The 27,501-nt window shown below is 38.6% G+C and overlaps 1 protein-coding gene across 6 annotated transcripts in view; it reads right to left on the reverse strand.

Moving 5' to 3' along the window:
• Window positions 1-422: 422 nt before the first annotated feature.
• The window catches only part of SON (SON DNA and RNA binding protein), a 30,665-nt gene continuing 3,586 nt past the window's right edge, over window positions 423-27,501 (reverse strand). Inside the window, exons 3-12 of one of the 6 annotated variants that reach the window (XM_055567646.1) lie at window positions 20,134-26,013; window positions 18,678-18,838; window positions 16,618-16,764; window positions 16,260-16,448; window positions 9,260-9,370; window positions 8,122-8,238; window positions 3,959-4,106; window positions 2,104-2,175; window positions 1,887-2,002; window positions 423-1,369 (exon numbers count right to left, since the gene is read on the reverse strand). In XM_055567646.1, the coding sequence (XP_055423621.1) occupies window positions 1,211-1,369; window positions 1,887-2,002; window positions 2,104-2,175; window positions 3,959-4,106; window positions 8,122-8,238; window positions 9,260-9,370; window positions 16,260-16,448; window positions 16,618-16,764; window positions 18,678-18,838; window positions 20,134-26,013 (7,100 nt within the window). In that variant the 3' untranslated portion in view covers window positions 423-1,210. Of the gene's footprint in view, window positions 1,423-1,886; window positions 2,003-2,103; window positions 2,176-3,958; window positions 4,107-4,726; window positions 4,807-8,121; window positions 8,239-9,259; window positions 9,371-11,532; window positions 13,584-15,344; window positions 16,160-16,259; window positions 16,449-16,617; window positions 16,765-16,903; window positions 18,450-18,677; window positions 18,839-20,133; window positions 26,014-27,501 lie in introns of those variants that run through there. The other 5 variants (XM_055567648.1, XM_055567649.1, XM_055567651.1 and 2 more) reach the window with 5 other exon arrangements.

Consider the following 27,501-nt stretch of genomic DNA (forward strand, 5'->3'; position numbering starts at 1 on the left):
ACTGTTCTCAAATACTTGTTTTAATGCGTGTTCATTCCGATTAGGGTATTTTGTATTCCGTATAGAATAGGGTCAAGAGTTGTAAAGTTTGCTCAGCTGTCATGACAAAGCAGTATTTAGTATGTTCTTGCAGGTTATTTGTGTGTGTGTGTGTGTGTGTGTGTGTGTGTATACATATATAATTCAAATTTTCCCAAATAAAAGTGCTTAGAAATCAAAAGCATTGGGTAAAGAAGTAACAGTAGTGAAGAAGTATGTGTTCACTTTGTAATCCAGAAAATAAAACACCACAATTATTCCAGAGAAGTTTATATTTGGGCCTTAAGCTTTTGAAAATAAAGTTTAGAGACATAGCATATGAATACCACTGTAATACACATGAAATATTCTATCAGACCCTAAAAATTAACATAAACTTAAACTTTCTCATAGTCAACAAAATAGTGGCTGGGTGCCGATTTTATTAGATAAGTTGGTTACAGCATTTTAATTATCATTTTACGTCTATCTAGATGTAGCTGAAATTCAAAATGCACATCAAAGTAAAACTATATCACAACTCAATGCCATACTAAATGTACTTGGCCTCTGCAGTAAAATTCTAGTCAGACTTCATTTTGACTCCCTTCTCATTCATGGCCCAAGTGGCTCTGACAGAAACGCAGGACTTTGTGCTGATCATCACACAACATACCACTGTCTTTTTTAATAACCTCTACAAAATTTGAAAGGGGAGGTGGTGGCATTAGCCCTGTGGAACAGATCTTGCTTGATTAACTCAGTAACACTGGCCCAGTATCTGTCCAGCAGAACCCATTGTGAACTAGTACAAGGTGCACAGCCCTTCACTGATTACAGGCAAGTGTTACAGCAGCCGAGCCATAAGGAAGGGGAGTTACATCATAGTACAAAATACAGTATAAAAGCGTTATTTTTAACATTCCACACTGAAGATTACGGATGCCTTCGAACAATCGTTTGGATGTTAGCCACTGAAACAAATACATCACTAAGGTAAACAATATAAACATACCAAAACCCTGTATGGTTAAATACAATTTCCATGGTACAAAAATCAAAGCCTGGAGATGTTTGTACAGATTGCTTTTTTACACAATGTCTTAAATTGCCAAATATTTACAACATTAAAGAGGAAATACATTTTGATGCAGAGTAAAATTATCTGAAATGATTAATATAAAACCTCAATCTATCTACGTGAGGCACTCCTGAAGCAAGTGGCATTAGCCATGAGGTCCTTTGGTACAAGGCCCATTGCTTGAAGAACCACAGTAGCTGCTGTGGCTTTAGCATGCTTCTTATTAGGGCTGGCAAAGCTGGGCTGGTAAGCGCTTCCATTTATCAATACCTATTCAAGAAAAACATACAATTGGGCTGGTAAGGGCTTCCATTTCTCAATACCTATTCAAGAAAAACATACAATAAGAACAGCATCAAACTTTAATATCTATTAGCTTTGTATTTTTTTTCACTAAATGCTAGAAAAATAACTTACAAAGATATAAAACCCATACTATGTGAGTCAAATTAATCTCAACCCCAAAAGAAGCAAATCATTTGGGAAAAGGGACTGCAAATTTAAAAGCATGTCTCCAAATTGAAGGGAAAGAAAAAAACCTGATTAAAAACCACTTAATTCCCCATGTTCCACTAGAAAAGGTCAACAAATTGTTCACCAGATTGTGCCCACATCTTTCCCTCCAATATTGAAAAAATAGGGAAGCATACTTAAATGTTTAAAACTTCTACCACTCTACCCACATATTCACACTCCCAGCCCATAACATTAACCCTGTGATCACAGAATGCTGATCCCTCACCCTCCAACATTAAGTTATCAAATTAACGCAAAAATTCATATTTACCCTAAAGAGAAAATGTTTGCGATGATCAGGGCCACTATCATGGACCAAGAGAAATTCAGGTGGTTGCCACCTTCTCTTATTACAGATTTCCATCAAGGCAGACACAGGATGTTTGCCTGCAGAGAAAAAAATAGTTAATTATCCCCACACCTGTGGCAACAAATTATGAATTCAAGGGGAGGGTGGGACAAGAGGAAATGCAAAATCGTACTCTCACCTGATAGATCTTTCATTGCAGCAGAGAAGTTTCCGGACCTCTTTTGTGCTCTTTCTCCTACTGCAACAAGACCTTTAAAAAAAAAAAAAAAAAATCAACGATCACTGAATAAATTTCAAAACATTTAAAATTATAATATGGCAAAACAACTACTCCCTCTGTAGGAATCTTAACCTCAATCCATGCCCTCAAATAAAATATTCAACAGACACTCACTACTCTTGATTTCTATATAAATCTGTTTTGACATTTCTATACCTATATCCAAACTTCATTTATCTTATTGGAAATTGTATAAAAATATTCAGAAAACCAATATGTGAATACATATATAAATTGCCATAATTAACAACCACTCTGCTGCTGCTAAGTCACTTCAATCGTGTCCGACTCTGTGCGACCCCATAGATGGCAGCCCACCAGGCTCCCCTGTCTTTAAAAACTAGTGGCAAAAAAAGGTGGCTATTTGCAAATGATTTCTAAAGGTTTCTCATCCCTTAAAAAATGATGCTCAGATTAAGAATGCTCCCCCAAATTCAAGGATTTTAGGCCAAAATGAAGTGGGAAAAGTGAAAAAGGCTCTCTCCATTTCTTTTTCCAGCAAACTAGCCCTTTCTGACTTCAAATGTGAGATGTACTCAAGAGACGCCAGCCTTGGCCTCCCTTTCCAAAAGGGGCTTAGCTATATTACTATCTAATATATTTACTATATTACTATATTTACTATCTAAAATCAATGCTTTCCATTTAGGCTAGGGAGAATTCTTCACAAATTCCGCCACTATGCTTTCCCAAAACTAGGCCATGCTGCACAATTCCGAAGGACTATTCCCTAGAATTATGCAACGTACCCACAGATGCTTTCTACCAATAAACTACCCTCTGTTAACAAAGAATCTATTCAACTTGTATAAAAGCAGTACAATGTCAGTGTAACATTCAATTTCTCTCTATTAATGTTTTCACTAGTACTACATTATAGAATTGTTATTTCTAGCCTATTTTTGAGTAACAATAATTCACTCCAATATGGAACAGAATGGCAACATAGTTATCTTCGGGATGACAATGTAGAGATTCTGATACAAAACATTTTTATTTCTATTTTCTTTTTCACAAAACACTTTTAAAAATACATAATTTGATTAGAGCTAGTTGTTTCATTAGCATGACAATTTAACTGCATTAAATAACCTCAACAAACTATCTGATCACGAAGATAAGAAAAATAAATTTCAGTTTTAAATTTTCTGGATTTTTTAAAAAATCTGGTTTAAACAAAATCTCATTTAGCTGGCAGCCCCGTATGATTCTACAACGGACATTATTCCCAAGTATAAAAATGCAGTGTTGAAGAGGAAACGCTTGTCAGCAGTTGGTCTATTCTCTAGCCTAAACACTCAATTACTGAGTTTGATAAAAAGGGACATGCAAAAGGGTTTACACAGTGAAGACTAAACAGAACTCTAACAGGAAATGAGAATATGTGGAATAAAAATCTTAGAAATAATAAATTCTAGAAACAGAATAAATCCTAGAAGCATATGTTCCCTGTCAAAATAAAAAAAAAAAAAGGAAATCCTACTTTCTAAATATGAAATCTAATTAAAAACCTAATCATGTACTACACATAACAAAGGCTGCCTTTTACCCTCAAATTAGTGTCTCCACCTATTATGTGTACAAAGCTTTCAAAACGGGTTAAACATTTTATTCCTAACTCTGTACTATAAGAAGTGCCCCCAGTTCAGGATCACTGACATGAGAAGAATTTATGAATTTATAATAGTAATGAAACCCTAAATGTTAAAGGAGGTATAATAAACATTCTACAAAAAAAAAGAATCAATCTTACCTTTTCGATCTGTCTTAAAATCAACTAGGATAGGTTCCTTATTTCCTTCTTTGTTTTTTCCTAATCCTTCTCCTTCTTTCCAGCCCATTTTTCTCATCAAAACGGCTCCCATCCCTCCAGTTACTGGGGCTGCTCTTAAGAACTGATCCTATCCAAAGAGAGAAAGGTAAAAGATCCCCAGTTTATAGTTAGAATCTGACTACAGACTCAGTGTAACTTTGTAAAGAAAGCAAGCTTACTTTACTTCTAGATCTGTTATAGCAATTAAATGCTTCTATACTTATATACATACTGTAGTGTATATGTTCTAATTATTTTCACATAAACATAACAGTATTTTAAAAGTCAAATAAGTCAAATGGCAGTTTTAAAACAGTGGCCCTTGTGCCCCCCCTCCAAAAAAAAAAAAATAGAACACTCCTGTTTTCGTCCACTATTTAGGTTCACTGGTATCTCTTCTTAGCTTGCAAAATAAAAAGAAGGCAATGTTAAAACAGTCAATAATATTAATTGTCCCAGGTGTACCTAGTTAATGAATAAAGCCCAGCAATCATTTAGAAATAGTTTGAACACTGAAGAAGCATACTGTTATCCAAAGCTTTTTCCCCCATTCTACCATAAGTATAAATATTTTACTTAGAAAATCCCTATGAAGCAAAAAGATAGCACATACAATACCCTGTAATTAAACCAAACTGAATTTGAATTCTTTTAAAACCTAGCTTGATGTTAAAAGACTTTTAAAAAACTCCTTAAATGTTTACATACCTAGGCCTCGGTAGCAGCAGTGTTGTGAATAGTAGGGCTGGCACTGACCGGGGCAAGAAGACAGCTACAAGGATTTGGCCCTGAAACAAGTTTCCATACAGAGGGGTGAAAGTTCACAGGTTATTCTGTGAACAATCATCTCTCTTGTATCCAACCCACTGAACCATAATTTCCATCAAAGCAGCAAACCACTTAATGTCGTAAGATGCACAACACTATATACATTAGCATGGTCAACAGTCAATTGTTTCCACACACTAAGATATAAGTGATGCCTCTTTTTAAAGGGCATCCATGTATATGTAACAAACAACTGAATTCTACTGTTGATCTTTATGGTCATTTTTTAAACATTTAAAATATAATCTCCAAATCATGTCTTGTTTCCCCTTGTTACTAAGTATTTTACATTTACATTCTCTAGCAAATGTAAGCAAAAGTCATTTAACTTATCAACAGAGGGAGTCCAAAATTTTGGTAGCTCTGGACACAGTATAATCATTTCCTCTACTGATAAGTTACTACTAAATTTTGGTTTTACACAGTAGTAAAACTGTATCCTTTCCCCCTCCCCAGCTATTTAATTATAAGCTGGGGAGAAAACATGCCAATGGTATGTGACTAGACATTAAGTTCAACAAGGTGCTCTGATGGAAGGAGGCAGCTGTGGAGGTAAAAACATAGCCCTGGTTCAGTTCCTTATGTGGTGCAGGCCATGCAGTGTTGATGTACAGAGAGAAAAGTTAGCTTGATGCTTGGGTACCAACTGCCTTGTTTCTACACACCTAGAATGACTTTTACTTACTTTCAGGTTCATCCGCCCCTCTTTTCCAGGAAACACTCCTAAAAAAAAGGGCAACTGTGCAGAGTATAACACAAATCCCCAAATAACGCAGGTTTCTGTTTCTGTTCTCTATTATCTTCAAATGTTTCTTTACACCAGGGTGTATAAACAGTTTAACAAAAAGCTAATTAATGTAGTAAGACTACAATAGTAAACAATATTCATCAGGTCATGTCCAAATCATTTCAGAAAATAAAGGTTCTTTCAAATCAATAACCATTCGAATTTTTTCTTACTACTAATAAAACTCATTCCTTTTCATCTAAGAGTATACTGCAGCAAACAAAAAAAGAATATGGAGAATGCTGGCATTCCCTGTAGTCCTTAACATTAAGAGGGTGTTGCCCTACAGGAAGGCAAGGAACACCGTATGAATGGACATTTGAAAAAGTTTTCTAAATGAAACAAGTAGTTTGTGATATTTGACCACGAAGATGAATATTATAGTTGCCTAATGACTTTGTCCATGTTTTTGTTCATTTTTCTGAGTAAAGTGGTTCTGCCTTAATTGATATTAGCAGCATGTATTTTTCAGCAACACACAAATAGAAGTTTCCTGAAAGCACTTTCTGTAATTATTCAAAAATTTGGTGTGATAAATGAACATGTCTTTATCTTGTGGTAACTTATCAAATATGATCTACATCTACATTTTAAATGATCTGCGAACTGTCTACAAGGACTAGCAGTCAAAAAGAAAAAGCAAAGTTTATGAGGAACCCAATTTAATCATTTTTAAAAGTTATGTGATGTTTAGAAGTCTTTAGCAATATATATGTATCAGAACTTCAATGTACAAATGAAGACCAGCACTTTGCAACGGAATCACATTCTTAAGTTTCTACCTAGTAATGTACATGACTATTTAATTATCATAGAGCTTCAAGTCTAACTTTCTGAAATATGGAGTATTCAGCTTCACCATTAGATAGTATTAAATTAAAATAAATTTATGTACATTTATAATTATTCCCAATGAGATGAAAGCCATTTTTCAAGCACTACATGAATCACTTTCATATTTTAAATACTGTAATTAATCCAAATTTTCTAATTTTCATCTTTTTTTCCAACACCAACCCCTAGTAAACTACGTTCATTTTTTAACCAATCTGACTATGTACTCACAGTATATCATACTTATTAGTGCAACTATTCTGCTGCTCCAAAAAAGGGGGGCAGGCAAAGTAAGGGTATGCTTTATATTAATTTGTTAATAAGATCACCAGAGATAATGCTATCAAAATTGAAAAAAGAAATGTTATGAGATTAAAAGGTCCAAAGCAACCAAAAATCTGATTTTTCAGAAAAAATCAGCTCATTCACTGGCACTCAGCAGTTCTCTATTACCCATGACATTACATCGATCACCACCCCGCGAGGCAGTTAAGAAGGCACTTGGAAACTGAAATTCCAAGTAATTACTTGCCACGATCACAACAGGAGTCAGGAGTACAGCGCCATTAAGAAACCTTCCCAATCCGTTAGACCAGGCAGCCTCCCTGTTTCAGCACTGCTATGCTGCCAGTACTCCTGAAACAAAGTTCCCCATCACCCATCCAACCAAGCCACATCCCTTCACCAGAACCCATTTCTTCAGAAAGCCCTTGGTAACCACCTAAGACTCCCCCAACAATGAGGCAGCCGTAGGTGGAGTTCACATGTCTCACTGCAGGAATCTGAAACCAGGAGCACCTACATCTTCACAGCACGAGGCGTCCGTCCTCTCCCTTGCATTTACGTCTTACATTTCCTGTTATTTCACGGAATCAGTAGTTCTCAAACTGAACCTGTGGATCACCAGAGGCCACCAGGGCCTAAATGGTGGTCCACAGATAAGTCTTCTCCACCCCCATCCCAGCCAATTTCGCCACCCTTCAGCACCACCCACCCCACACTTCAGCCATCCTCCCCCATCCTTCTAGTCCCCTGGCAAGACCACCACATGCAGCGCTGACAAGGGGGGCTCCCAACCACTTGCTGTAACCAAGAGCTGATAACCACATGGACCTGGGGCTGGAGGTCACAACAGGAGTGAGGACTAGGGGCCAAGGGCGCTTACAGGAGGGACGGGCACTAAGGAAAGGGGAAAGAAGGGCAAAGGAATAAAGGAATGGAAAACCAAGTGGCAGAAGGTTCTTGGGGGCAGTGATTCACCAAAAATGAACCTGTAATAAAGTATCCCATGATGAGAAAAAATCTGAGAACTACTGCTTTGAAATCATAAGATCAGTTGTCCAACAGGAACCGTAGGATATTCTGAACAGCCGCTGAGATACACTGTTAGCATTCAAAACACAGTTTAAAAACCACCCCCACAAAACCCAGGAGCAGTAGGATATAAACTGAGTGGCTCTTGAGCCGTATTTATACATTAGCCATTGTCTCAGGGATCGATCCATCTTCATTGTCCATCCTGGAGTATATACACATAGCAAATTTACTCATGAACTTTAAAATCACTGGCTTCTTTGTGCATTTTTAATAAAATATTTTCTTAAAATTTTTAACTTTGTACATGGACACTTTTATATGTGCATATGTTGTGTACCTTTTTAATCCAGGCTTGGGCACCAGTATTGGCCAACTGTTCTTGTGTCAAAACCTGTACTCCTGTACTTCCTGTGAACTGGCCGGGAATAGAGTTCAGCTGAGCCCAGGCATCAATCTGAAGAAAAAAGGCCTCAATTAAGTAAAATTACTTCTCTCATTAAAATGCCACTGGTATTAATTCCCTAAATGAAATGGTTTATTTGGTTCCCACAAAGACTAAATAACAGACTTAAATATATAACTATAAAAAAATATATATATACCGAATTTACTGTATCTTTAAAACTGTTTTCTTAAACATTCCAAAGCAGTTCAGTAACCGTTCAGTGGATCCCATTAATAATAACAAATTTAAAATATATATCTAACAACTGAAAAGCATGGCTGTGATACTTATTCTTCAAAATATCACACAGATACATGAAAATATACAGAAAATTGTTCCCATGGTAAAGGATCCTTGCTCTCCTTACATATCTCATAAATGCATAATAAATGTTGATAGCCTCAATTTTTAATTACTTTCTCTTAAGTGTTATAAATCAAGAATCAATTCAAGATACATGCTTAAAACATAATATAGGAAACTGGTTACTCAAACACTGTAATGGTTAAAGAATTAGTTGTCGTTCATTCAGAGTATATTTACTGAACACCTGGAGCTGTCAGGCAGTATTTTCTATTTGTCTGAACATGTACTTCCTGTCCCCATATATTTACCATAGAAAGAGGATGTATGGAGCAGCTGTCCACTGTTAAAAACACAGACTGGATTCAGACTGTCTAGGTTCGGATCCCAGTTCCCCTACTAATGTTGTGACCTTGGGCCTCACTTAGCCACTCTTTCTAAATGCAAACTCACAAGGCTGTTATGGGTACTTAGCTACTATTTTTATATATTTGATTACAAACTCTATGAGGGCAGGTAATTTTTTCTATTTTTATTCTCTCAAATAGTTCCTGCCCCATAGTATATGACATTTACTGAATAATCAAGCCCCAAATCACGTTCACTTAAACAAAGCTTGCTAGATAAATGATTTTCAAAGACCTACATGTCAACAGCATGCCAGTTTACTTATGTCACAACCCTCTAGTTAGTGAAATATCATTTAGACATTAAAACCACTACATACCCGTTCCTGAGCACGATTTAACATGCTCATAGCTTCAAGGTCAAATGCATTCTCGCTGAGTCTTTTCTGAGCAAGTGCCCGTTCACTCATTGCTGTAGAGATGTCCACAGGCTAAGAAAGAAAACATAAGATAATTATCTCAAATAACCAAAGACTCCCTAAATTATGAAAACTGCTCACATCTTTTGTTGCTTCATGTCAAAAACCAGTTTTATATAAAATTCTGTATATACAAATATATAAAAACGTGTATATATATATATATAATTTTGTAAAGCAGGGAGAAGACTCTAAAAGGTAAAATAACGTTGGAAAATAGACACGGATTGTTTAAGGTAAGTTACAAAGTATCAGGCAGCAGATGAACTCAATCCAAAATCCAACTTTCTTTTTTCTACTACATCAAACTACAATCATAGAAAGTTTCATGAAGAATTTAAAAATCTCTCGCCTTCTTTAACAAAATAATCATTGGAGTTTTCATTTTACCCTGCTTCTCAGCACAGCCCTCAGAGGCAATAAGCAAGGTTCTTAAATAAGCAAGCAGAAAACCACTGCCATGTCAAAGACCGTTCTTTTACTGATGTCTGCATGTTTTCACATACTTGTGGTGGTTCATCAAGTCTGATACAAAGAACTCAGCTTCTTCAAAGAATATATTCATTATGTATGGTTTTCCATTCATTAGTATGTGCACTGATGACGGGAGTTAGACTGTCTCTGTGGGGGCACAAGTATCAGGCCGGAGCACTTGAAGAATGTCTGAAATGCCTTAGGTTCGCCTCTTCAGTGCTCAGGTTCTACCTGTAAAAGCTGATGCTAAGCAGATGCGACTTAACTTTTTCATAATATCCAGGAAAACTTCAAGGATTATCTTTAGACCAAATATCCTATTTACCAAATTTGTGGAAGGCTCAACCATAGGAGGAAAAAAAAATCAAGTATTTGATGCTGTTTAGTTCTAACATTATTAAGAGCTCAAGATGACTTGTGTCAACTCACCAATTCTTAATACTTGTTTTTCCTCTAACACTACTAAACCCATTAATATTTTCTAGTATCTCATCCAAGAAAATTCATTTTTGGAGAATGGTTATCTGACATGGGAGGATTTTCCTAAATTCATATAAAAAGAATAACTAGTAGCAACTGCATGGATGTGACAAATATGAGGAAGTCAGTTAAAATAAATTAACAGATAAGTTTTTTTAAAAAGCCAAACTAAGGCAACCTGTAATTTGACTGTATAGTTAAATATGAAATACTTCTTTTAAAAATAAGACCTATATGATTAAGAGTAAGTGACTATTAAGAGAATAATTCTATCTCATGCATAAGGATTACTAATCTTCCTTTTTCCTATCTTCACTATTCTTAGTTATCTTGCTGAGTCACCTAGTATCATCCTTTAGAAAAATTAAAATTTTCTTCCACAAGGTACCAAATATATATATAACCTGTACAGGTTTCTATATATCTGCCATCTTTAAATGAAAGCAGAATTAAACTGAATTCATTCTGTAATCAGACTGCTCACAGATCTCATTAATAAAAGATCCTAATTTCTTAGTTAACTTAGTAAATTATCCACACTAACTGGAACATTTCTGGGGATATACAGGTAAAGGCAGACTGAAACACTAAAAAACACAGCACGTCTACTTTTCACTTCTATTACAACTGTGATCACCTGCTGTGACTTTTTAAGTGGGAATCCAGATTATTTTAGATCAGAATCACATTATTTTTTGGCCTTAGATATTTCATAAACCTGTCAGGTAAGATGATGAAGTAATTTTTGGAGGCCCATTAAATATGTGTGAAATACTATTCTTTAACTTTGCCAGAATTACTGTGGGTTTCATACTCGTCTACAAATCTAAGCATTAGGGTGTTTAGGTATAAATAATAGGTTTTTATTCTAAAAAGTTGAAATTCAGAGATACTAGGGAAAACGTACCTACCCACCACCAAGCCAAGCTCTGATCCCACAATTTCTAACTGTAAAAATTAGCCATAAAAATGTAGTTAAGATGGCTCTGAAAATTCCAACTTTTCTAAAATAAAATTACTTCTTCCCAACTGAAAGCAAATTAACATACCTATCTGTGACTTCATCCTTCTGAAGACACTTTATATCTTCATACTTTTTTCTCTTTTAACCTTTATTAAGCAAGCAGGTAACCTAAATACCTCATCATTTATCCTCAGGATGAAACTTCATTCACATCTCAGTATTTTATGTTAAATTCACATCTCACTCTGAAAGGAACTTTTATTTATTTAAATAGTTATTTATTTAATATAACAACATTGAGATTTAATATAAATTTAGATAAAATTACAACTAGTTTTTTTCCTAAGGTAATACAACTTCATTTATTCTTCAACAGGCTTATCAAGTAAGCTCTAAGTTCGTGTCAAAACTTTATTAACAAATAGTAATTTGACTATTAATTTCATATTCATACTTTTTAATGTGAAGAAACATACCCAAAATAGGATCAGTCAGGATTATCTTAATCTCTAAAGAATCCTCAAGAGTTTATATCAAAAAGCATATATCCAAGTTGCCAGGATAACTCAGGATATGAAATAAAAAACCAACTATAATTCTCAAAACATTAATATTCAAAGATTAGACCAAAGTTCTGAATCAGTATTAAATGACTCATAAAACATCACAGCTACCCTTTAGAACAGCACTATCCAACAGAACTTTTACAGTGAAAGCTAATGAGCACTTGAAATGTGCCTAGTGCAATTAAAGAACTGATTTCTCAGTGGCTCAATGACTACTGTATTGGACTGCATAGGATTTGTATGTGTATACATAAAGCATATAACTATTGGAGAAGGAAAATGGCAACCCACTGCTGTCTTCTTGCCTGGGAAGTTCCATGGACAGAGAAGCCTGGCAATGTGCAGTCCATTGGGTCGTTAAGAGTCATACACAACTATACCACTACTACCAGACTATAATACATAGCAGAGTTTGAGTCTTAACTTAATGTTGCTCAAAAACAGTCAAGTGTGAAAGGTACCAAAATGATGCTAAAAGTTTTAGAATGCTAAAAAGTCGGTGGGTGGTGAGGGAGGGGCGGGAATTATCTTAAACCCTGCAGAACACTATTATCAAGCTATCATCAACAAAGCAAATTTATTTTCACTAGTACACAATAGACCTTCCATGTAATGTGTAGTAATATTCTAGGCATCATGATGGGGGGAAATGTTTTATTTCCTTCTCCCTAGGGCTTGTTCTAAAAGGTGAAATCCACATAAAAAGAGTATCCTGAATTATTATTCCAGTTCACACATCAATAAAAACCTGTCCAAGTTATTTCACCCCTCTACTTCAGCAACACAACAGATTACTATTTCTGTAACCTAAAATGTTGTCAGGACTAATAAAACACTAATGTAACTGACACTGTAATATGCATTTCACAACCTAAGTTATTACCTGTGCATCTTCATCTTCCTTATTTTAAAAATCCTTCTAAGTCAATTTACCTTCCCCCTGTGTTAACCCAACTGTTTACATAAATAAAACAATTATCTTAAATAATTCTTAAAAAGTCAGTGAAAGGCTATTAAAGAACTAAGGAGAATTATTAAAAGGTGGTCATTCAGGTAAGGAAAAAATAGTACCTGTAAAAGGCAAATTACTTTCTACATAAGAAATTGCAGGTATCTCCAATTAAAAGATGATATAAAATGAAATTTTTAAGTAAAGAGAGTTAATTGGAGGATTAGATAAACCATTAAATGGTAAAGAAATTCCATGTTAATAACCTGGGAGAATCTAAAGAATGAATGAATAAAAAAGCTGTATGTAACATTCTTGTACTGCCAAGACCTACTATGTGTTTCATTTTCAATTAAAATTTTCATTTTACCACAAAAACTCAAGTTTTCTTAAACCTCAAAAATACAGAGTTCCTAACCATAAGGGAATTTTAGCTCCACTGGGACATGAAGTAAGGAAACTTTATGCCAGAGACTACACTTATATCCTCTACCCAGTAAGGCTTTGCTATCTTTATTACCGAGAATTAATGCCCCCAAAGGACAAGTTTTAAAATGTTTTCCAACACTTTTGGTTTCATTGTTTATAAATCAAAATTCACACAAATATGATCAAGGTTCTGCAGTCACTCTTTACTGAGGATGATGCTGGTTGGCTTCTGGGTAGGAAGACGATGCTATGGCAGCAGAGCCCACAGTGTGATGAGTTGGTATTTCCGTAAGATATGGATTTATGTTGATCCATCCACGTCTATCCACTCTCACTTATGTCAAAGAGCACTCATGTGCACAACTGGTAGGATTAAGGATCATATAGCAAAGCTGAGATCAAATCTGTGATCTTTGCCTGAATGTTTTATGCTCAAAACTAAATCACAAATTCCAATTTTATTAAAATGAAAAAACAACAGGTAGAAAAATTCAAAGCACTATTCAATTAAAATATTGACCATTTAAAAAGAACTTTCTTTTCTATATAAAATCTTTATTTCAACCCCTGACAGGGAATCAAGACTCAATGCTCCCATAAAATGTCACCAATAGTATTCTACAAACATTTAGAATATAGAACATTAATCTTACTAATGTATTTGTAAGATACAGCTAAATAACTAGAACTAAACATTTCATACAGTGAACACTTCCTTTAGATGTTCAGTATTACTTCTAGGTAAAAGTACACAGACCTAAAAACAAAAGCAAATTGCTGTCCCTTCCTAAAATTTGGGGATTGTTTTACTTGAAATTAAAGTTAACACATATTTTTTAGTCTAACTGTCTAAGAAACTAGCTTAGAGTTCTGATAGCAATAGTTGTATATAATATCCCCCACAGAAGAAATCTGCTTCATGAATAGAACTTTTGTCTCCTGCTTTAATAAAAGGCTCCTTTACTTATAATAAAATCCTAATACCCACCTACTCCCCTCTCCCAGATGTCTTTGGAGTTAATTCCCCCAACTTTTCATTCAAATTTGACAACCACTATTGATGACAGACAACGTAAGGCACCACAGTTTCAGTGTTAAGACTGAAAACGGCTAAATACGGTAATATATATACACACGCACACATTTATATATATTCTTAATCAATAAGAACCGTAATCACCAGGATTCACTAAGCATCTTCCCCATGTTCCACTGAAGTTAAATAGTTATAGTCACTTATCTTCCCAGGAAAATCTTTTGGAATTATGCAATATTTATAGGGCTTTACCACGTTGGAAAATTTTTTTCACATAAATGTTTCATGTTTTTTTCTAACTCTGTTAAATGCTTAATGTTTAAGAAATTACTAAAAGCATGTGTATTAGAATTTCTAAGTCAGTCAGTTCAGCCCTCTTACCATGGTTTATACTCAGCTATTACTAGACTCAAGTCAGTTATAAATGTCAGTTAACCTTTCCCTCTTGAGATGTGCACCAAGTAGCCTGATTTGCGAATCGGCAACTGAACTACTCAACTGGCTTCACTAAAAATTGTCCAAATAAGCTATCTGTCTCTCCTTCACTGGTGATGGCGTACCTTGCTTCAGTTGTTGAATCTCATGTAAATATCAACAGTGACTATAAGCTGCACTGGCTAGTTATGTCCAGTGTCATTGCACAGAATGTGCTCTCTTTTCCAAATGCCACAGGTCAAAAACAAAACAAAAAAACCCAATGTCTCTTGTGAATAGCTCAGGGGAAAAAATACTACCAAAGTTTCTGATTTGGGTTCTGTTCACTTTTAACTTTATAAACAGAATTTGTTTATTTGTATTATCAGAGGTGTTTATTGGATGATGATGATATGGTCAATAAGGGGAACCTGTAGGTGAAGAGTACAGGTCTCTCTGGATCCACATATCCCAAAATGGCAAGGACAGGAACTGGGCAAGAATCCCTACACTGTACCGGCATCAGATATCTAGTCTAGTCCTTGGACAAATGTCTGGGTTTGGGAAACCAAGGGCAAGAGGTGATGACTAGTCTATTGTATCATTTAAAACTCCCACCCCCCTAGTAAGTCTCCACCCTCCCAGATCCCCCAAGCGTGATTTTGCACAACAAGTTAAATAAAAGTAAACTGTTTATTAAAAGATACAGCAAAGGTACAGATACAGAGATACATACAAAGATACAGATATATATATATATTTACATATATATACAGTCTCGCTGTTTTCATGTGCACTATATTTAGCAGCACATTATTTAATCAGGTGGCATTTTAATGGGGCTGTTTTGACACTTGGCATTATTACTGCGTCATTTTGACAAGATACAACTATAGCCTCCTGGAAATTTCAAGGTGTGAATTCCACTTCTCCAACTTTTAATAGTAGCAAAAAGGGGAAGGAGAAGGGAAATGGAGTACCAAGGCTGAGCATTAGGTTAAACACAAGAATTCAAAAGGGCCAAGGTAGCACACAGAAGGGGAAAATGATTAAAATTAAAGGCTATCTGACAAACAACCCAGAGAAATATAGTAAGAAACCATTATTTAAAGGGCAACAGGCTATGTATCCGAGATGCTCACATCAGCCTACAGGGACCTTTTCCAATCCAGTTCTTGTGTTGAACCTGAGGATCTGCCTCTCTCTGCTCAAATCCCTCCACCCGATAAATTTGCTACCACCAAAATCTAGAGCTATAGAGCCTTGAAGCAAAACGGGAAGCTAAATAGTTGTACCTTGGGCTACCTTCCCACAAGTGCAAGGAGGGCCCAATGTTGGGTAGGGATGTGATAACACTGTTCTCTGCAATTCGATGCTTTTCACTTTGTGGCTTGGTTCCACAAAGTGAATTGCATCGAGTTACTGTCAAATGAGAAGCTGCGGGTTGTTTCATCTGTCGTCTAACCCGGCCCTGCCGTTTAACCCGGCCCTAAGAAGAGTGAAACAGAATCCAAATCAGATATAAAATAACAATAAAATGCAGATTCAGGTATATAAAAAGAAAAATACATAATAGTCCTCTTACTTACCTCAGAGGGCAAATTGCTGCTGAAAACATTATCATCATCTTTGTTTTCTTCACCGTTTTTCTCTACAGGGACCCACTCTCCATAAACACTATCTGCTTCTTTTTTCCGATGTTGAGATCCAGATGATACAGGGAATTCTTTTGTTAATGTTACCTGGCTTTTTGGTGGAGTTGGCTTTGCTGCAGCAATCTAAAAACATAATGTTTTTCTTAATTCAAAACTCAATAGATTGTCAACATAATCGGAAAATGACTATTTCTCACAGTATTTAACCTAAATTAAAAAATATTATTTCAGTTTTACTTAAATAGTTCTACAAGTTGTGCTGTTTTACCAGTTCAAAAACATTAATACTCACATTCAGATTGAAAAAAATGGGTTTGGGTTCACTGAGTTTAAAGGGATGATGATAAAAAGGAGGTTCTTCTTCCTCTTCATCCGAAACATGCGGCTTATTCACTATTACATCATCATCTTCTTTACTCTGTGCAATCTGTTTGCATTTCTTAAAAAGTAAAAACAAACAAAAGATAAATCTTACACTTTATGTAGAATAACACATAATTTCTTAAATTCAAAACCACATAAAATTTATAGCTGGGTAACTTAGCTCACTACTTATTTAAACACACTCTAGCTGGTCAGTCAGTTAACAACATTTATTGAGCACCTACTATGTGCAGAGCACTGTACTGGGCACTGTCCAGGGAATACAAAAAAATAAAAGACATGGTCCCTGCTCTCAAGGAGCTTACAATCTAGTTCAAAAGATGGAATACATACACATGAGATAATTGAGGAACGCTTTTACAGAGCAACACAGTTTAACAAGTGCAAACTGATATAATACAAACTGAGTACATAAGTGCTCAAAGAACAAAAGCTTAAGAGAGAACAGAATCAGGCAGAATCTGATAATCAAGGAATATTCCTTGAAAGTTCTAAGCCAGATTTTCATAGTTAAGAAAAAGGATTAGCAGGGAAAGGAAAAGAAAGTCACTCTATAGTCAGGTAGTGGTAAAGAGGTGAGAAAAAACTTATTAAAAGGGATAAGAGGGCTGAAGATGAGGCTAAAATATATAGGGAATCACTAAGTGTTCATAAGGTTTTGGATAAGGAGCTTGGATTTGATAAGCAAGCAGTAGAAGTCTTCACTAGGTCCTTAAACATAAAAAAAAAAAAAAAAGCTGTAATTCATATTGCAGTAAATCTAAGGAAAGAGATTAAGAAACTATGCAATCCCCAAATGTATGGCTAAACAAAATTTGAAACACTTGCAACTGGGCTAGATAATAGCATGTCTTTCCATAAATGTTTTATAGGTTGAGTGTCTAAAGAAACAGAACTCAAGGATGGAATATAAGGCATGATGGAGAGGGTGCAATGATGAGGTCTGACACATAAAGCAAAGTCAATTCCTCCTTGAGAAGCAAAGGAACAGACTCCCATTACCTGGCTTTATAAAAAGGTCAGAGTAAATTTGGGTGGACTTGTCTCTATACAAGCAGTAGAATTTATCATATCCCTTATCAATTGAAAATATTTTAATAGGATAAAAAGCTCATTTAGCCAAAAACACAGAGAATACCAAGCTTGTAACCAAGGGGAACAGAATATATTGACAGTGGCAGGCTGGCATAAGGCTAGCCAATAACAAGTTTCAATATCTGAAACAGTGTGGTATTTCTGGATCCTAGCAGCAATATTTCAGCGTCCTCCAAAAAAAAAAACAAAAAAAAACAAAAAAAAACCCAAACAAATTTTAATAAAACAAAGCCATAAGACAAAAAAAAAAAAGCCTCAATTGAAAAGATCAAATTCTTAAAAACAAAAATAACTGTGTTTAAAATATATATGTTACTGCCAAAACCCGAACCGCAGGAAGAACTGATAATGGCCGGCCATTATCACCAATGGCTGGTACCAAACAGCCAAAACCCGAAATGTTGATGCGAAAGAAGTTCCTTTCAGGCAATGGCCAGCTATTCTCATTAATTTCCAAGCTCCGGTGGCAAAAGATCATTTCTGAAGATTGTCTGTGTCTTTGCGTATATGCAGTACACTCGTGGCGATCAGTGAACGCGTCGTGAATGGAAACGAAACTGTAGGCGAGCTTCTGCGTGTTGCTCACTCAACACCTCCTCCATTCAAACGAACCGTCCCACTCCTCAGTCAGTTTGGCTTCTAAAACTGGAAAGCAAAAGTAATGGGAAGTAACTTAGCTAGCGGAGCTTAGCCATCCCGGATAATGGCCTGCTAAACAGAGCTTCTGCCGCTGCCACGTCTGTATTTCGGGTTTTGGCCACTCGGTGCCAGCCATTATCAGTTCAGCCCACAATTCAGGTTTTTGGCACGCTCCAGAGTCAACATCACTGGAGTAATCCATTTAAGAATGAAAACAAATTCTGTCTAGCTTACCTCAGTTAGTTCTTCTATAGTAGCTCCTCCTGACTTTTTAGCAACTTTCTCTTCTATTGTAGGTGGAGGTGCAGGCTTTAGGTTTGGTGGTAAAGGAACACCAGCCTTAGCACACATGGCAGCTGCATTAGCTTTGGCTATTTCAAGTAACTGAGCCTTATCTGCAAGAGGAAAAATACAAAAAGCAGTTTTCCTGAAAGGCTATACATTTTATATTATCTAATGTTTTACATGCTAAAAAAAATTAAAGGCATCAATTTTCTGCCCAAACTTACAGCTGTGATGAAATCATTCTTTGGCTCAAAGATTTAAAGAAATAAAGAAAATACCCCATATTTAAAAGTGAATTAAGTCCGTTTAGCTTCCCACTCAAACACTATACAAAACAGCTAAACTACACAACTACAATAATCACCCTGCTATACATGCTAACTCCCCACCTGCCAAAGCCTACTTTATTTTCCAATACTATGGTGCCCCTTAAATTACTCTCCTTCTAAATCTCCTAATATAAACATTCTAAATCACTCTTTGAGCCCAATTTCAAAACTGCCACCATTTCAAAGTAACAAGTCTTAAGTCAGAATTTAACATTCCTCTCCATTGTGCTCCCAAAGTACCTAATCTGTACCAGTATTTACAGCAATCATCACATTCTGCTCTTAGGCAGTTTCACTACTTGGTAAAACAGACATACATGCATTTTATGTGTGTCTCTTGTACTAGCTCGTAATCTTTATGTTTTTTAATAAAAAAGAACTCAAAAACCATCTGTTAAACTGAATCATTCTCCCCTAAGGTTCTGTCTAGGACTTTTTCTTTAGACTACTCTGACCTGGAAATGTCCAATCTATTGGGATAATGACAAATTATCCATTAACAGTAGTCATACATTATCCATCAAATTTTAGTCACCTCTGCACACTTAAAAAAGCAGGAGATATTAAAACACTTCATTTTGTAAAAGACAGACAGACTGAAATCACTAACTCCCCACATGCAAAATTCCCTACTCACCTACATTACCCATTATACCAATTAGAATTATCCTCACAAACATTTAACAGTTCTATACGCCATTTTAAGACATGTAACTATTTAAAAAAGAAATGTCTGATTTCAGGCTTATTTGCAAGAACCTATGTTGGAATAATTACAGTAACAACACTTAATTGAACTTCTACTTGCCATTTTTAGTTATGGTATATGGTTCAAGCAGAAAGAAAACATTAAAGTATGGAAATACTTTGGTTCTAATATACTCCAAAGCTAATCTTTTAAAGCTAATTATAAATGTACTTATTCCCACATTTTCTAAACAGAAGCTAATTACAAAAACTTAAAAGATAGAAATATTTATCCTAAAAAACCAATAATCCCCAATATGTCATTAAACTCAGAAAAAAATTCAGATTCAAATCATTCTTTAATACCATTAAATTTTTAAATGACTCACTCAAATCTGTGAGACGTTTAGGTGATCTGCCTCTTTCTGAAGACCTGGATCGTTTGCGACGGATTGGAGACCTGCTAAACCTTCTTCTCAAGGGTGTTCGTGATCGCCGTAATCTGACTGGTGATATACTGAAGCTTCGTCTTCTTACCACAGATCTTGATCTTCTCCGACGGCTCGGGGTCCGGCTCCGTCGACTCGGGGTCCGGCTCCGTCGACTCGGGGTCCGGCTCCGTCTGCTAGGGGTGCGGCTCCTTCGGCTTGGGGTGCGGCTCCTTCGGCTTGGGGTGCGGCTCCGTCGGCTCGGGGAAATGCTAAAGCTCCTTCTCCCCCCGGATCTGGATCTTCTCCTACGACTCGGAGTATGACTCCGGCTCCGACGACTTGGGGTGCGACTTCGAGCTCTACCTGTTTTCCGGTTATCCCTGGAGCTTGATCTTTTTCTCTTTCTTTCCCTGGACTTGGACCTGTGCTTTGGAGATCTTTTGCGCTTCTCTTTTGATACAGATCGCCTTCCCCTGGACTTTGATCTTGACCTGCTGCTCCTCCTCCTGCGTCTTGATCGTGACCGCGAACGTGTCTGAGAGCGATGAGACTTGGACTTAGATGATCTCTTCCTTGCCCTAGAACGAGATTCACTGGTGCGTTTTCGAGATTTGTGTTCAGAAGACTTGGAACGTTTACTTCTCGACCTTAATGAAGAGTCTCTTTTCTTCTCTTTCTCGCCTTTGTCACGGTTCTTATTTTTCTTGCTTTTTTCATGTGTGTCCTTAACCTTTACAAAAATTTCATAATCATCTTTTTCCTCTGAAGACGACTCTGAAGCTCTTTCTGGTATACTAATTACAACTGGACTGGCAGCAGATTTATCCCGTTCTACCTCACTCGAAAGTAAAGGTCCTTCAATACCAGCTCTAAGGTTTGTAAGACGTTCCATGTCTTTAGGAAGTAATGGTCTCACTAAATCAGCTTCATTAATATCATCAATGCTGGCAGGAAATCCTGAATCAGACAATATCTCTTTAGTAGTGAGAGATACTTCTTTATCTTCCCCACTACTTTCTTTAGGACTGACAGCAGCTGCTAACATCTGGTCACTCTCCTGTACAGGTAATGATCCTTCTGCATCCTTGTTGATAAAATTATTAGATAGATCAGGATGAATGTCTTTAGCAGGCAAAGGTCCCTCTATGTCAGCTTCACTGCCACCACTGGGACTGGTGGAAATGACCATGTCATGTTCAGTATCTTGAGTAGTTAAAGATACCTCACCATCATATTTACTAACTGAACTGAGAGCAGATGCTGTGCCAAATTCAAGATCCTTACCAGTTCCCACTGCTTCAGATTCAAGGACAAGGGGACCAACAGAAGACAGAGTTCCTCCTAGCTCAGTTTCACTAACACTAGGACAGGTATCCAATACTGCGCATTGTTTAGTCTCACTGGTAGGCAAAACTGCCTCTTCACCAATTTCACCAACAGCACCAGTGCTGGCAGCAGACACTGTGCTACGTTCTATCTCTTGAGCAATTAAGTGATTATTTATGTTAAGGTCTGTATTTATACAATTTTCAGTTTCATTAGAACCACTCTTCAGGAGTCCTTCAGCACGTGGCTCTTCCTCTGAATGCATGGCTATCTCCTGCAGGCCAATCTCTGAAGCAAAACTTTGATCACCAGATAGTAAATTCATTCCTTTTATAACACTAGACTCTAATATTACTGGTGTAGACTCTACAACTGTCTCAGCTGGTATTACTTGAGTCTGCTCTGAGACAGTGACAGGAGGCTCTGAAATTGTCACAGTGGACTCTTGGATACAACTAGATGGTTCTGAAACAATCACATTAGGTTGAAGGATGGACACCACTGGTTCCAGAATAGGCACAGTAGGCTCCAGGGTAGAAACAACTGGCACAGCAACAGTAACATGCTCTGGCTCAGACAAGGCCAGGGGCTCTGGTACAGCCTCAGCTGGTGGGTCCAGGACAGCCGCAGCTGGAGGGTCTAGGACAGCCGCAGCCTGTGGCTCTGGGACAGCCACGGTTGATGTCTCTGAAACAATCCCAGCTGGGTGCTCTGGAACAGCCACAGCTGGCAGATCTACAGTGCTCTGTGATGGCTCTGCGACAGGCACCGCTGGCTCCCGCAGAGACATAGATACCTCTGAGGCAGTCTGTCCTGAAGCCCTCATGGGATCATAAGTTTCTGCTGTCTCTGACATAACAGAAGGCTCTGATGTTAACACAGTTGGTTCAGCTGATGATGTGGGAGTTTCAGACACCATGTAAGTCACTGGTCTCTCTGCAACAATTTCATGCTCTTCTGCTCCAGCAGCAGACTCTACAGGTGTTGACATAACTGAAGACTCTGGCTCTAGCTGTGGTTCTGGAACAGTCACGTCAGCCTCTGATGCTAACACTGAAGGCTCTGATGCTGACACTGAATAATTAGCAGTCACTGCCAAAGGCTCCACAATCTCACTCTGACTCACAGGAGGTTCAGGCAGCGATACAGACTCTTCAGGAGGTAATGCTGGCACCTCAGCAGACCATGTATTTTCAGCTGTTAATGCTGACTGCTCAGTGGCTAACACTGGACCCTCTGGTGGTTCCTCAGGAGGCAATGGTGGTGTCATTGGTGGCTCTTCAGGTGGCAATGGTGGCATTGTTGGAGGCTCTTCAGGAGGCAAAGGTGGCACCATATATGCCTCCGTGTATGTATCAGTATAAGAATCGGTGTAAGAATCAGCTGCCATAGACATCATTGAACGATCAGCAGTATAAGATGACATCATAGATCGGTCAGCTGCAGAGTACGATGACATCATAGACCGGTCAGCAGCAGAGTACGACGACATCATAGACCGGTCAGCACCCATGGACATCATAGATCGGTCAGCCATTGGGGACATCATGGAGCGCTCGTAGGCTGACATCATAGAGCGTTCATAAGCTGACATCATAGAGCGCTCAGCCATAGGGGACATCATAGAGCGCTCATAGGCTGACATCATAGAGCGCTCGTAGGCTGACATCATAGAACGCTCAGCCATAGGGGACATCATAGACCGCTCATAAGACATCATAGAGCGTTCATAAGATGACATCATGGAACGTTCTGCAGCATAGGACATCATCATAGAACGTCTAGATGCTAACATCAGGGGTCTAGGTGCTAACCTATATGGCCTGGGAGCTATTCTATAGGACCTGGGTGCTATCCTATAGGGTCTAGGTGACATCCTATAGGGATCAGGAGTTAGTCTGTAGGGATCATGGCCTAATCTATAGGGGTCCTGCCCTAACCTGTAGGCATCATGACCTAGCCTGTAAGGGTCATGACCTAACCTATACGGATCCTGAGCTAACCTGTAAGGATCCTGAGCTAACCTGTAGGGATCAGGAGATTTTGAACCCAACATAGCAGAATCTTGGGTACTAGATGCTAACATCTGGGCATCCATGGTACCAGACGCTAACATCTGAGCATCCATGGAGCCAGAAGCTAACATCTGAGAGTCCATAGTGCCAGATGCTAACATCTGGGAGTCCATAGAGCTAGTGGCTAACATCTGGGAGTCCATGGTGCTGGTTGCTAACATCTGGGAGTCCATGGAGCTGGTTGCTAACATCTGGGAGTCCATGGAGCTGGTTGCTAACATCTGGGAGTCCATGGAGCTGGTTGCTAACATCTGGGAGTCCATGGAGCTGGTTGCTAACATCTGAGAGTCCATGGAGCTGGTTGCTAACATCTGAGAGTCCATGGAGCTGGTTGCTAACATCTGAGAGTCCATGGAGCTGGTTGCTAACATCTGGGAGTCCATGGAGCTGGTTGCTAACATCTGGGAGTCCATGGTGCTAGAGGCTAACATCTGGGAGTCCATAGTGTTGGATGCTAGCATTTGAGAGTCCATGGTGTTGGACGCTAGCATTTGGGAGTCCATGGTGTTGGATGCTAACATATGGGTCTCCATGGTGTTAGAAGCTAACATATGGGATTCTTGGGCCATCAAGGGATCCACTCCTACTGTTACAGAAGTCTCCCCCACTAATGTAGTAGGCAGCTCCTGTGCTACCGTATTATAGGATTCCAGCGCTGTCGTCGAGGGCACCTCCAGGGACTGCGACACGGTCATCGTTGACAGCTCCGTTGTCACCACAGACTGAACAGAGATCTCCAGCGCCACAGTTGCCACAGGCTGCCCAGGCAACTCTGGCGCCCCAGGTTGCCCTGGCAACTCCAGCACCCCTGTTGCCAAAGGCTGCCCCAGAAGCTCCAGTGCTCCAGCTGCCCCAGACTGCCCCGAGAACTCCAGTGCCCCAGCTGCCATGAGCTGCCCAGGCAACTCCAGTGCCCCAGTTGCCACAGGTTGCCCCGACAACTCCAGCGCCCTAGTTGCCGAAGGCAGCCCTGGCAACTCTGGCACCCCAGTCACCGAAGGCTGCCCTGACAACTCCAGCGCTGTCGTTGCCACCGGCTGTCCCGGCAACTCCAGCACCATTGCCGCCTCAGGCTGCCCCAGCAACCCTGTTGCCGTTGTCACCTCAGGCTGCCCAGGATGTTCCACCGCTGTCATCCCCACAGGCTGCTCCAATTCTGTCGTCGTCACAGGTTGTTCGGTCAACTCCATTGCTACTGTTACCACAGGCTGCCCTGGCAACTCTACTGCTGTTGTCACTGCAGGCAGCCCTGGCAACTCCTGTGCCATCACAGGTGGCTCTGGTACCTCCTGTGGTGGCTCCAACCCCATGGATGGTGCTGGAAGCCCTGACAATTCCTGTGACAACTGCGGCACTGCTGTCACAGAGGGCCCCGCCAACTCAGGCACTGCTGTCGCAGCGGGCCCCGGCAACTCAGGCACTGGGGTAGAAAGGGGCCCTGGCAACTCTGGCGCCGGGGTAGCAGAGGGCCCAGGTAACTCCAGCACTGGAGTCACAGGGGGCCCCTGCAACTCCGGCATGGAGGTCGCAGGTGGCCCCGGCAACTCCATCACTGAGGCCACCGACGACTCCTGCAGCTCCAACGCTGTGGTCTTGGGCAGCTCCAGCATCTCCTGCGGTCGTGTCATGGATGAATCTGCAATCTCTGATGGTCCTTCTACAGGCTGCTCTGGCAATCTTAGCACTTCAGTTGCTGACGACTCTGGAAAATCCATTGCTGTTGACGTGCTTGGCTCAGGGTGCACCTCAGTAGGTGTCTCTGATGACACAAGAGTTTCTGATAGCTCTAGCACTTTTGCTGCTGGAGGCTCTAGCAACATGATCTTTGATGGCTCTGGAGGTGTGCTCTCCAAAGACTTCTGCACAGATTTCATCTGACACTCCACTGACACCGTTACCACTGGCTCAGAGGACTTGAGCACTACTGTTGCTGTAGGCACTGGTGCTGTTGCAAAGGAATCCAGAATCTTTGTTGTGGACGGTTCCAGCATTACTGCCACAGACTGCTCTGACGGCACTGAGACTACTGATGTAGATGCAACTGACAGTTCTGTATGTTTTGCAGCTGGCGTCAAAGTTTCTAAGATGTGTGGCTCTGAGACCTCCATCGAAACTACAGGAGGTTCAAGCACAACTGCGGGAGATTCACTGGTGTCATATAGGCCAAATGCTCTTACAGAATGCTCCAGTGCCATCTCTGAAGGTTCAGAATCAAACTTCAAAAAGGAATCCGACTCCATGTTCCCATCATGATGTGATTTTGGCTTTGACTCGGATTCTTCTGACTGTCTTTTATACTTTTTCTCCTTTTCTTTCTTCTTTTTCTTCTTTTTATTTTTGTGCTTTTTATGCTTCTTCGACTTTTTGGTAGGAATTTCATCAGTAGGATCTGTTTGGACAGACACACATCTACTTTTTCTGGATGCCTCCTTCAAGTCTGAAATTAAGGAAAATTAATTATGTCAAATATTCCCCAAGATAGATTTAGATAAATCATATAAACAATACCTTACATTCCATGTTAAGATACCATAAGACATCTCCTGTTAAATAATTTTCCATAAACCAGCTATCTGAAGACTGGCACCTTTGCAACACTTCTACAACTAAAGTCAGGGTTAAAAATAAGTTCTTAATTTATTACAAAAGTTCTTAGAATTACATTAAAATGTATTTTTCCTAAGTTCATCTAAAACAATTATTTTCTCCAGCTCTTAATATACAACTTTTAAACTACACTTACATATAAACTTCTTTTATATTATTAACTATCAGAATTCCTAAAAATACATACACTGAATAATTTTTGTGACTATTTCATAACTCCTATTTACTCATACAAGAAGCAATGTGGCACTGGCTTTAGAACAGACTGTCTGCTTTTGCATACTGAATCAATGCACCACTCAATTGCTGACACTGTCTTTCAGAGGCAGAGGACAAACTGAGTTAAAAACATGCAAAGTACACTAAATAACGCGTGGCATCAAGTAAACCCTCAGCAAATGCTGCTGCTGCTGATGCTAAGTCGCTTCAGTCGTGTCCAACTCTGTGCGACCCCATAGACAGCAGCCCACCAGGCTCTCCCGTCCCTGGGATTCTCCAGGCAAGAACACTGGAGTGGGTTGCCATTTCCTTCTCCAATGCATGAAAGTGAAAAGTGAAAATGAAGTCGCTCAGTACTAGGGAATGCTTTTATAAAGACGGCAAAGGTCTGAGCAACAAACACAAAACATGGAACCTAAATTCTCACTCATGCTGTATTCTAAGACAAGTAACACCTCTTCCCTTCTCTTCTAAAGTTATTAAGAAGTTAACTTACAACCCTTAAGAGGTTAAAAACATATCTGCATATCTAAACCAAAATATGGCTTACACTTTATTACTAGATGAGATTTATTCTAATGCCAGTATAAAATCTGATAAACCTTAGTGATCTCAGAAAAAGATCAGAAATCCAGGTCATCAAGATTATGGAAAAAGTGAATTAACACACGACAAGATCTGTTTCAAAACAAAACTAATCATTTTCTACTAATTGTTTATATTATGTACCAAATCTACATTATACTTCAACAAAAGTTGCTCAAGTCATGAATCTAAGCATGGCCAGTTTATACTATTTTTTTAAGCCACACTCCATATTAAAAAAAAAAAAATCCATAAAATGTCTCCATTTCCAAAACTAAAAGATGGTTGATGATAAGTCATTTCTAAGCACCAATTATTTAATCAGTTCCCCACATGCTCAATATCCAGCAATGCTTCCTCCCCATTTATTACACCTTTAAAAGTAGGTGCAAAAACAAAGTAATCTCTAACCTTGAGCTTTAAAATAAAACTTTCCAGGGTTTTAAAATCATTACAATTTGGTCCAGACTCCTGTACCTTCCAAAACTTGACATTTACACAATTTTTCAATGAA

This window comes from Bubalus kerabau, chromosome 2 (assembly GCF_029407905.1).
Source record: "Bubalus kerabau isolate K-KA32 ecotype Philippines breed swamp buffalo chromosome 2, PCC_UOA_SB_1v2, whole genome shotgun sequence".
Lineage (NCBI taxonomy): Eukaryota > Metazoa > Chordata > Mammalia > Artiodactyla > Bovidae > Bubalus > Bubalus kerabau.